Here is a 12459-nt window from a genome sequence, read left to right as displayed (position 1 = left end):
ACATTATTATTTAATAAAATATCCAGCATTATATAACAAAAGTTCCACCTTGAACACACTTCAAGACAGTTTAAATACATTGTGCAAAAAAAAAACAACCTCTCCTGACTGCAGGACTTTGACTTTAACCTATGCTGTGTGCCATGGCAATTTTAACGTAAGCAAAATGTTTTCAGTAGGCCTATTTCTTCTACAGCTGTCAAACACCTACCAACATTCCCAGTTAGAGAAAAAGGTGACAATAAAGCAAGGCAATTTGCCTGGGGCCCCAGGCCCCAAAATCACTAAGTCCGCCCCTGATAATACTACTACTACTAATAATAATAATGATGATGATAATAGTAATAATAATAATAATAATAATAATAATGATGATGATAATAATAATAATAATAATGATAATGACAGCATGGCAACAGATGGAAGGATGCATCCTAGTGTTTATAAATATTTCTATCCAAAGTGTTAGAAATTGAGAGTAAGACAAAGCACTCTGTCAACGTCTAAATAACACACTTTCCACTGCTGAACATATGACTGTTAATTCAGACAATTTGGTGCTGTAAGGAAACACTCCACTCTCTGTCTGACTCTCTTACTGCGCTGTCAGTCTGCTTCGATCGATCGACCAGCTGTGTGATCCATGATCACATAACTGATACAGTTTGTTTTTCTGTAAGAGAGAAAATGGACATGTGGCGTGCAACATGTGAAAAGTGTCAATTACACGAGTCTCACAGTCAATTTGAATTAAAAAATATGTATTTTTGATTTTTGGGTGAACTGTCCCTTTAAGTTAGGGGTTACTATTCTCCTGGGGAATGGAGAGTGGAGAAGGCCTCAGGGAGAACTCAACCGGCATGTGGGCAGTTCTAACCCAACAGCCAGTAAGACTAACCACCATAATTTGGGCTGTTTTATTTCAGTTATTTAGGAAAACAGTGCTATCATGTTGTTGAACAGTAACATTCACACTGACATACATCACATTAAAATTAAGTAAAACTGATCAAGTCTCTTCTGCTTTCACATATTAACTACTGACAAACTGTATCTTAGCAGTCCAGTGAAAGTTGACTTGCTTCTTTTTGTGTTCACAACAACTAGATCAGATTGTGAGACTGTTTGGCCTCAGGACTACACAAGTCTATGGTGCTTCACTGCATCTGCCTCCCACTTAAAGCATCAATACAATACTTCCTGTTTTCCTCCTGCATCACTGTCCATGACAGCCTAAACAAGGACTCATATAGAAAACATTTATAGACTGGAACACACTTCATTACCTATTCATATGCTGAATGCACTGAACAAACATGACAGGGAGCGAGGCGATGATAGTGCCAATATCTCAGGAAATAAATGTCATCGCCTCTTTCTTTTTCAGTCACAGCCGTCACAGCGCCCTCCGCCTCTCCGTCTTCTGCGTGTCATCTCAGATTAATGGCCTGTGGCGAGGTGCAGGGGAGGGATGTTTTCCACAGCGCTTCATGGAGTTAATCTTGGCGGCAGCGTGTTGTCAGCACAACCGATGAGGGGCGATTTCCCCCAGGGCGGTCTTGTATCTCTCTCTCTTTTACACTTTCTTTCTTCTTCTTTCTCTGGGTTTGTGAGAGGAGAAGAAAGGGAAGAACAGAGATTCATATCCCATATATCCAACAACAATGACTTAAAGTAGTCATACTGAGAAAAATGACCTCAGTCATTTAGAAAAAAAATCCTTTTTTGTTGCAGAGGTGCATACCATTTACTAACCTATGTGTACCATTTCGGTTGAGCTGACATGAACAACATGGGAAGATAAATGCAAACAAATAAAAGCTAGCAACAACTGCGTGCCTGTTTTACAGAAGTTTGTTTTTATTAAGAATGACAAGTAAAGTCTGAATAAATGTATTCCATATGCAAAAGGCATCATGTGAAAAAAATGTTACAAAAAATGGGTGTTTCTTTGACTGTATAGTAGACATTGGGACTGAGAGACAATTATGTTGCGCCATGGGGGTCAGCAAAGGACACAAAAAGCCAGTCAGTGGATGGTAGTCAGGAGGAATTATTGTGGTCTGACAGGCAGTTTTCCTCTCCACAGCTATATAGTTGTGTGGCAATGCTGAGCAACTATTTGCTTAATCTAAACTCAGAGAAGCAATTATCATGACTAAATGCCCCCAGCCATGTTAGTGGTCCTATCCAACAGACCCACATAGAACAGTTTGTATGATATCCTATGAAAACGCACACATAACAGTTCATGCGGAGGCAGCTTGATGGACAAAAACAACAAGCGACTGGACCAGCTGGTTAAAAAAGCTGGCTCAGTGCTCGGCAGGAGACTGGACCCACTAAGAACTGTGGTGGAGAGGGGCACATTGAACAAACTCAAAGCTATAATGGACAATAACAGACATGCTCTCCACAGCCTCCTGGAGCAACAGAGGAGCAGCTGCAGCAGTTGGCTCATCTCACTGCGTTTCAGAACAGAGCATTTCAGGAGATCCTTTTTCCCCACGGCAATGTTTAATACCTCCTGAATCCAGTCACACACACACTTACACAAATCACATTAGCCACAACTGGACTGGACTGTGGAATGGGCAATTTTATTTTAATTTAATTTCTATTGCACTCATTTTAACTTATTTTATTTTATGTCTATTTTATGTCTATTTCAATAAAAGTTGCCCTTTGGTGTTTGAAAGTTATAAGCTGAAGATGAAATTCTGGAGTTTGAGTCCCACAGAAAAGTCCACGTTTTTATGACCCATCCACTACCCCAACCTTCCTCCTTAAAAGACCACTCTGAACTGCTATCTTGTTTACTCCTGTCAGCACATTGGTCACGTGACTGCAGCCTTTAAAAACATGTGGGATATGTACGAATTTGGGTGCCTTACTTTTCATAACAAAATGTATGAACAGTTTTTGAGAACAGCCTGTCCTATTAGGCAGTAATGCTGAGTATACACAAAAAAACTGGATGAAAAATGGAAACAGTTTTCCTTTAGAGAGGCAGAGCATTTGTACTGTGTGGCACTTGGAAAGTTCACGTGGTAACCTAGATCAAAAGGTTTATCTTCTGTATGTTTTCCAGTCAGACTCAGCTGTATTCAGGCTCAGTATACTAATACTAGAACCCTAGCATGCTAACATCAGTATACAACAGACCGACAATACGTTATCCAGAATAGGCTCTCATAACTACATCCCCTTTTGGGGGAAAATAATCTTGCATCCAGCATAGATGGCAGCAGACAGCAACAGCGTACATGGAGGAAGTTGAAACATGTTTCCAAAATTTCTACTTCAGACAATCCACTTAAATTAGTAATGCTATGGTAATACGTTTCTAAGTAGTTGGTTGTATCAAAGATAAATCCTAAAACACTGATCTCCGATTTTTTCCCCTGCCATGTCATAAAAAAGATAGAAGTACTTTGGCTCCAAGCTGTAGACCAGACCGACAATGCCATGTCCTCTTTGGCTGTTTACAGACAACACTTACCCTAACAATACCTGGTGATCCAATGAAATATACATATTTGATTCAATCGCTAGGTATTGTATATCTGGCTTATAATCCAAACACAGGTCAAATTGCAGTGGCATCTATAGAATCTTAAAGGATAAGTCCGGTATTTTGCACTTTGAGCCCCATTTCTGGGTTGTTTATGATGAAATAGAAGGCTAAGACCAAAATAGTGACAACTGCTCATTTTCAGAGAATCTGGCTTTCCCCTGCCTGGCTTAACACTGCTGCCTATGGCCATGTGAGTCTGTCGAGCCGGCACTTTCACTGAGCTTAAAGACTACAATGACTACAACCTTGTCGTAAACAACCCCTTTCCGTTTCCGGTGGCGGATTACTACCAATGGACAATGAGGCTTCCTATAGAAAACCAGTGGATTACACAAAATGTCAAATAAATGATGGAAACCACAGTTTGCTATTTTAATGTCAGAACATCAAGGAACACCACTGACCACTCAGTGAGTTTCATGGCTTTGAAAACGAACGTTTAGGGTGGTTTTAGGGACAGATTCACACATGGCCATAGGCAGCAGTGTTAAGCCAGGCAGGGGAAAGCCAAATTCTCTGAAAATGAGCAATCGTCACTATTTTGGTCTTAGCCACTCTATTTCATCATAAACAACCCAGAAATGGGGCTCAAAGTGCAAAATACCAGACTTCTCCTTTAAGCCTTTATCCCCCTAAAAGTGGAACAGCCTTGACGTTTTGTGAGTTAGTAATGCATCATTAGCAGTTTAAGCAGTGTATCTCTTGGTCTTGTTCATGAGTGAGGGGAAGATGAACAGGAGAATTGGTGGACTGGTGGACTGCTGGATGAAGACAGAGCAGAGCCTGGAGGTGACTGATCTACTTTCCACCTCTCACCTATGCTCATGAGAATGAGAGAATGAGATAGTGGATACGAGCTGCCAGGATCAGTTTCCTTTGAAGGAACTCACCCAGAGATGGGTTGCTCCGATATTAGAATTAGAATGAAATTTATTACCAGTTAGTTTTTCACTTACAAGGAATTTGCCTTTGGCCTTTGTTTGGTGCATACTGTAAACAAAAAAGAGGACATTTAAATATAGACAAAGCACTGCAACAGTCAGGAACACAAATAAAAAGTAAAGATACTACAAAAATACTACAGCAAATATGTACAACCTAACTGTCATATTAGAATAAAAAAGCTGTAGTTTTGTCCAGGATAGGCAAAAATATTGATCAGATATTCAAATGGAGTTGAATTGAGCACCTGATCAGGATGTGTCTTTGAGGAGGTATTTGAGTACATCCATCTCGTATACCCAATGTACCCCACGTAAATATATCAAGCCTGAGAAAACCTTGAGATCCCCAAGATATATTAAAATGGATGCATGATTGGATAGATGGGTGGGCTGATAATGTGCCTAAGATGTCCTGAACTTAAAGTCAGAATTTCATTTTGAGAATTTCTGTTTACTCATTCTCCATGGGCTGGTTGCACCAATGGGGCTTACACCTGGTCTAACACTAAGGCGGCCGGAACTTGCAGTTCTTAATCCCACCTAATTACGTTAGCCTACACCGGTTGCTCCATCTAGGCTTAAGCCTTCTTCTTGCTAAGACTGGGCATAAATTTTATGCAAAGTCAAAATCTAGGTTATTTCTACAGCATGACACACAACAGCAACCCACATTAGTTTTCCTGCTTAAGTCTCCTTTTTGTCTAGCTTATCTACAAACATGAACTCGTCTTGTCCTTCACCTCTACATTCATCAGAGAAAAATGCACTCTGTCAAATTTTCTTTTGTTTCTGATCCTCCATATAGCATTAGCGCAAAAAAAAAAAAAAAAAAAGACTAGCTACACATTAGCAAGACAGCAGGACACTGTTAACAATGTATCAATAGCCAGAGTTGTTGGGCATTCACATGAACGCACATCACTAAGACCTGGCGTGGTTAGGACTAGACTTAAAATGTGGTTGGTGCAGCCAATGTAAAGTCCATTCTAAAGGCTGGTCTTTACAAAGATCAACTTAGCAATAGAGTGCTCCAGGGATGATGTTTTTTCTGCATGCTGACACAGAAGTTAGCATTGCCAATGTCAAAAAGCCAATGATTTTTCTCCACTGGATTTTGCATTATTAAAGAAAAGAAGCTCTATGGCAAACAAATGTTTTTGATACTTACACGATGTCATTAGCAAGATCATTTTCACAAATAAACACTTTTATGATTTTTGAAGCCTAAATGCAATTGCCAGGAGTAAAAAGCTAATGTTAGGCTATAAATGGACTCCATCATGGTCGTGTGACTTAACGTCGCCACCACAACAAGGCTGTAAAGCCATGTTTAGTGTGATGACATTCTGTAGTCTCATTTAGCTACTTGTTAGCACCCGCCTTTTTTCAGACACATAAAAGCTTAAAAATTCTTAAGTGGGGTATTTACTGACATATTTTATTTATTATTTTATGCTGGAGGACAAAACGTGAAAGACTCTATTTTGTTAACCACACACACCTTGTTTTAGGCATCTAACCAAAACCTATTCAAAAAACCCATTGACTTCAAAACGAGGGACTGCTAAAATGCTACCTCATTTCTGGAGCACTCTACAAGGACCAGGCTTAGTTAAGACCAGTTGGTGCAACCTGCTTTAGTAGGCTGAGTCTGAAACATGCCCATTTGTTGTGATTTTTGCAGTAATTAAAACAGAATCAAATATTTTTAACTTCACTTCATCCTAAACCAGAGGCAAGACAAGGCAAGTTTATTTGTACAGCACCCAAATTCTAAAGCAAGATTCTTTACAAGCCTAATTAAACAATTATAAAGACAAAGAAACCAAACTGGAGTTAAATATAATTAACAATAAATACAGTTTTCAAGAGAGGGCATTTTATACAGCACCGTGATTATGATTTCATCAAATAATGTTTTTCACTAGAGGGATTTCCAAAAGGCACAGCACCTGCAGACATAATGACCTGCTATTAATTCATTTCAATCATTGTTTTAAAAACTGATCAGACCTGACCCAACTGTGATGCTTTTTTTCTGGAGTCTGAAACCACCTAGATGACAAAATAGTTATATAAATGCAATGATTTTAAATTAAACTACTCAAACAGCTGAATATCTATTATAAAGTTCCTTCAAAGCTGATTGGTGTTAAATTGACTCTCCTGTCCTGCCTGCAGTTCACTCAGTGTTCAGCAGCAGGTGAGGGAGTCATTTAGTGAATCATGGCTCACTGAGTTTTCTCGAGCAGAGCTCTAAGTACCGGGCAGGTACAGGAAGTCACAGGCTGAACTTATGTTAGAATAATGACTGTGAATATCTTTTTTGGAAAATTATATCACCTGTTGTGTTGCACTGATTCTCGTGATTCATAAAAAGTCAGAGTGGATGGTATTTATAAGGTATCATTTGTAACAGAATATAAACAGCATACTTAAAACTTTGAGAAACTTTTTACTAGTTAGCAACTAAGCTAACACACACAAAAAGTCTCACAGACCAGTTTTAATTTTTCCACTGTTATGTTTTTTCCCTCTCTTAGAAATCTGAACTCCCGTCCATGGGCCTTTACAGAAGATTTATTTGATGATTTGTACATAAATATCTGCTGTATTTACTGTGTTGAAGTGGATTACACTTAAGACGTATTGTTTGAATGCTACGCTCCTTGTGGTTTGATGATGTGGACCATTTCAAGACACACCACCACAGCAGGTTCAACACATGTTTTTGTCAGACAAAAACAAACAGCTATTACTCACCTGAGTATAATTGTAATCCACAGATATATAATATGCCAACAAAAATGCTGCTCACACAGTCTTCATACACTACAAAAGGTCCAGATGATCTAAATCAGTGAAATATTTAGTCCAAATACATTATTACATCTATAGATATCCACAAACAGCTGTTGCATCGTTTTGTGGCCAGGCTGTGGTGAGGCCCGGATTTGACCTTTAAGTCTGAGGGGAAACTAACCCCTTTAACTCTGGATTAAACAAGACATAAACACAGATTCTTTAAGATAAGTGATGGAAAATGATGGGCAGAGACAAACAATTCCCCCAAGATTACAACGTTTATTTTGAAAAAAGGTTATTAGTATTGATATTAAAAACCAGTCAATTTAGTCAGTTTATTAAAATAGATATTTCTGAAAATGTAAAGAGTATTTAGAAACAGATACTGTACAAGGCAAAATTAAAAAAGAAGGGGGAGAGTGCTAACGGATGGCTGGCTGTGGCCACATACAGTGGAAAGGGAGTGGTGTAACAGGACACTCACCAAGCTCCGGTGCCCAACACACATACACACACACAAAATAAAAAAAACGGTTTTACACTAAAAACAAAATGACCAAAACAGAATAACTAACAAAAATAACCTCAAACAAAACAACAGTGGCAGGGGTGTCTCTATTAGATTATTGTGCTACGCAAAGAGTCTTCATATGGGAGCAGCGTCAGCACTGAGCAGGACCTAAGGAATAAAACACAGATTAAAAATCACAATAACTACGCCTAAACGAATGCTTAACTCCACACTTACTAGAGTACTGCACAGCTTAAGTACGTGTCACACCCAGGATTGAAGCAGAATCAGCTTACGGAGAACCCCTCGGTAAGGCTTGTATACACGATACAAATAAACTGGCACTGCGGCTGTGGGGTAGGACTAAGGCCTACACTCCCTCCCGCACTCTTTGGTCTGCTGGTGCTGACCTCCTGCCTCCGGTCTCGTAGTAAACAACACTACCCACCTCCAGAAGAGTTTTTAACTCCTTATTGTCATAGTAGACATGTACAGGTTTCCTAGAAGCGTTCAATATACAGTAAGCTCCGAAGTAGACATTTATTGAGCATAGCATTGGTTCAGGCAGGACATGATGTCAAGCTTAGCTCACATTCCAGCTGCATCAGCTGATCTCAAGCAGCCCATTCAACTGATGGAGCAGCTGATTGATGGAAGGGAGTCAGCTGATAGATCACGATTCCTTTCTATGCAACGAATCGGCAAATCTCATTCAGGGCACCCTATTTAAACTGACTGTGTACTTTGGCTGCTTTCTCTACAAGCTGCTTTGCAACCCACCTCCACCCCAGCTCCTCCTCTTCATGTTGTGTCTGACTTGTCAATGTCATTTCTGTTTGTCATTGATGCTGCTCTGTTTTGTTCCCGTGGGGCTTTGCTGCTGCTCTCCCTGCCATAAGCACTCCATGTAGATGCATGAAAGGGCAGGGACATGTGCTCTCTCGTACTCAGGCTTTCCGCATAGGTGTGTGGAAGGGCGGAGAGGTGTGCCCTCTCTGCCTTAGGCTTTCTGCATAGGCACATGGAGGGGCAGAGAGGTGTGCTCTCTCTGCCTCAGGCTTTCCGCATAGGCGCATGGAAGGGCGGAGATGTGTGCTCACCCTGCCTCAGGCTTTCCGCATAGGTGTGTGAAAGGGCGGAGAGCTGTGCTTTCTCCACCTTAGGCTTTCCGCGTAGGCATGTGGAAGGGTGAAGAGGTGTGCTCTCTCTGCCTCAGGCTTTCTGCATAGGCACGTGGAAGGGCAGGAAAGGAAAGGCAATGAGGCCCCAGAACAGAGCCATATCACCAAATATAAAACTGCAAATGGAAATAAAGTGTTCTTTGAATAAAGTGGCCCTGACTGAACAGTCTTTAATTGTTTTTCACTCATATTCACACATTCAGTCCATTGTTTTACCCTCTTTTTTTAGAGAAGCACCTGGGTCAATGACGTGACGCCTAAATTTTCGGTCCAACTGCATTTATTTTAGTTAAAAAAAGGTTTAAATGCATAAAAAGATACCATATATGTAGTACCTCTGCTATATATGCACTCACTTTGAATTTTCAAAAAAACATTACTTATCTGTAATTTATTCTGCTATTTAAAGTGTCAAAATATCATGTGGTGCGACTGTCCGGCCATGACTGCTGTTTCGAAAACATCTTTAAAATTACTCAAAATCTATTCAAATTTATTTTCTGCCCTATTTGGCATGATTTCCTAAGTGTTTTGTAGTCCTGTATAAAATTTGAAAGTATTTCTATTTCTATTTCCATCATAATATTCATGCAAACTTTGTCCGATGATGCCCATTTTATGAAATATCATGCGGTGCGGCCATCAAGAAATTACCACTTTGGGACTTTTATTTTTGAAATATGTTCAAGGACAGGAAGTTGCATCATACACAAGATGGTCAAGGACCCATGGGAGCAGCTAGCAGGTTTGTTACTCTCTCTCAACTTTGGAAAAAAATGACCCTTTTAACTGTTGGTATGTAGTTTCCATGTTTGGACATGACCTTAAAAAAACAATGAATATTAAGTTTTTTCTACAAATATAGATTTTGATTATAAATTTCACAGTAACCTTTTGTGGGTAGCTAGCTTGTTTTGTTTGGGTGGCTAATTCTTAGCTTCGTAACTTTGATTTAACTTGAAAATGTCATGTGGGGTGACCAAACATCATGTGGTGTGACCATTGCAGAGATTTTTCCATGATAGATGTATGTCCTAAATTGGCCATTTTTGTGCTTTTATATTCAATTGATGATTTCTATAAATAATATACTTTATTTTGGTGCTATTTGTAATAGATAAATTTGTTTTGTTTTTTTGAAAACTGAGTATTTTTTCCCCTAGTATTTCAGAAACAATGGTTTGCTTAAATTTTGTACAATACGAGAAAAATGAAAAAATAATAATTTAGAGCATGTAATCTAACTTTGGTAATTATACATTTATTTCTAATTTATTACTAATTTATAACTTTTAATCTATTTTACCAGATGCCGCTGTCAAGCAAAGTCAAAACTGCTCGCCACAGGCAGTGTGTTAATTCTGACCCTGCAGCAAGAGCAGAGTACCTTTCAAGGAGAAGAGAAAGGTATCTGACAAATGAAAACTATAAATAAAGCAACATGAAGTGTATATTGCCCTTGTGTGTTTAATTTCCTGAGAGAAATTCATTTTTTGTTAACATGTTCATCTGCTGTCATCATTAGTCCAAAATAAAATTGACTCCAGCACCAAATGGCATGATGCTATCATGTTACTTTTTCAGCTACCAGAGAAGAAAACAGCAGATCCTCCTGATATAATTTTTTACATGCAAAAAGATGTTCATGCTGTCATCGCAGAACCTGAGCTAGCAACCTCGCGCTACTCAAAGTTGAGCAGCCAAGATTGGGCGGTGACATGTCATAATTCCGACATCCCATTATTTCGACATCTCATTATTCCGAAAATTACCCATTGTTCCGAAATCTCAATGTTTCGACATCCCATTGGTCCGACCATATTAAACCCATTGTTCTGAAGTCCCGTTGCTCCGAAATCTCAATGTTTTGACATCCCATTGGTCCGACCATATTAAACCCATTGTTCCGAAGTCTTGTTGTTCCGAAATCTCAATGTTGCAATGCAAAAAGTTGAAAAAGCAAGCAGCAAGGGAAAGCAGCAAGAGACCGTGTTGTCGTGTTGTTTACTGTTGCCATGACGACAACAGTCGCCCTGTTTTGAGGAAGTAGAAACGATGTTGAAAGTTATAATTTTAACCCAAACCATGATCTTTTCCTAACCTTAACCAAGTAGTTCTTGTGCCTAAACTTAACCAGACCTTAACCATGAAACAGTTATTTTGTAACAATGAAAAACGAGATTTCGCTTGGTTGAGCGGGCAACATAGAACCTGGGAAACATAGAACCTTTTTCGTGTAAGCAGGGAACATTGAACCTTTTTTGCAGGGTTAAGTGGGGAACATAGAACCCGGGAAACATAGAACCCTGCAAACATAGATACACTCCCCACCCCAGCGTTTTTAATATTTCCTCTAGGGATGTTACCACACAGAGTAACAGGGGAAAATGATGGTGTGAAACAGCAGAGGCACTTTGTCAGCCCAATGAGTACTGTCATTAGCATCAAGCTAACAAACAATGTTACATCCTCATGGAGACAGACATAAAGTAATAACATTAACAAATAGTGGCGGGGCTTTTACTCACCACAACTGCAGAGGCTCCCAGCTTCATTTGAAACAGACTACATTATAGGCGGTCCGTCATTTATTAATCCCTCTGTGTGTTTATATATTTACTTTTTATCTGCTCCCATTGTCTTTATATAGTTAACATATCATGCCGTCATTTCAAACTCAACACTTCCTGGATTTCTTTCAAATTAAAAGCCCCTTATAATCTTGGCTGAGAGACTCCCTCCATTTTCTAAATAGGCTTTTATTGTGAAACATTTGTAGGAACTTGGTTGTGGAGGATACAGTAGCTTGAATGTTTGCGTACGGTGCTTCAAATGTAGCTCCTGCCATCTGCTGACGCTTTTAGGTGACTACAACAACATTTGGGCTGGTACATGAACAGACACAGTGACTGAAATAATAGTAAAAGTAATAAAAATAGGACAAGAATAACCCGATGACATCACACACGTTGTGAAAGACGACCGGGGATAATTGGTGAGTACCATCGTGTAGTGTGTCATGTCTGTTGGCCAAGTCACGGCATGATTTTATGACTCCACAATCGTGTAATGTGACATAGTGACTTTCAGAACGGGCAGAAAAGTTGTGTAGTGTGTACCAGGCATAATGCAAGTCCTGAGTCTGACCTGTCTGTCAGCGAGTCCTCCACCTTTTTTCAGACTCCACCGTAGATAACGGCAGCATTTCTTCTACCACGTAGCGAGCCACAAGCTTCATGACTTCTTTCAGACTGATAGGTTTAACGTTATCTCCGTTATTAGAACCAAAAGACAGTCGTTGCTGTTTCGGAGCTGAAGGACCAGCGTTCTAAAAGTAACGGAAGTAACTGATGTCTTGTTTGAAAATGTACTCAAGTATTTGATTACTCAAACAGCAAACTATCGCATTAGGTTACTCGTTACTGCAAAAAGTAATCAAAG

At 39.5% G+C, this 12459-nt stretch overlaps 1 protein-coding gene across 1 annotated transcript in view; it reads right to left on the bottom strand.

The window, feature by feature from the left end:
• Window positions 1–1470: 1470 nt before the first annotated feature.
• The window catches only part of LOC126407566 (THAP domain-containing protein 11-like), a 51732-nt gene continuing 40743 nt past the window's right edge, over window positions 1471–12459 (bottom strand). Inside the window, exon 3 of the mRNA XM_050072868.1 lies at window positions 1471–1601. Coding sequence (XP_049928825.1) covers window positions 1600–1601 — 2 coding nt within the window. The 3' untranslated portion in view covers window positions 1471–1599. The remainder of the gene's footprint in view (window positions 1602–12459) is intronic.

Source organism: Epinephelus moara, chromosome 1 (assembly GCF_006386435.1).
Source record: "Epinephelus moara isolate mb chromosome 1, YSFRI_EMoa_1.0, whole genome shotgun sequence".
Taxonomy (NCBI): Eukaryota; Metazoa; Chordata; class Actinopteri; order Perciformes; family Serranidae; genus Epinephelus; species Epinephelus moara.
Note: the sequence above shows the minus strand (reverse complement) of the source record. Positions and strands in the feature narration are given on the sequence as shown.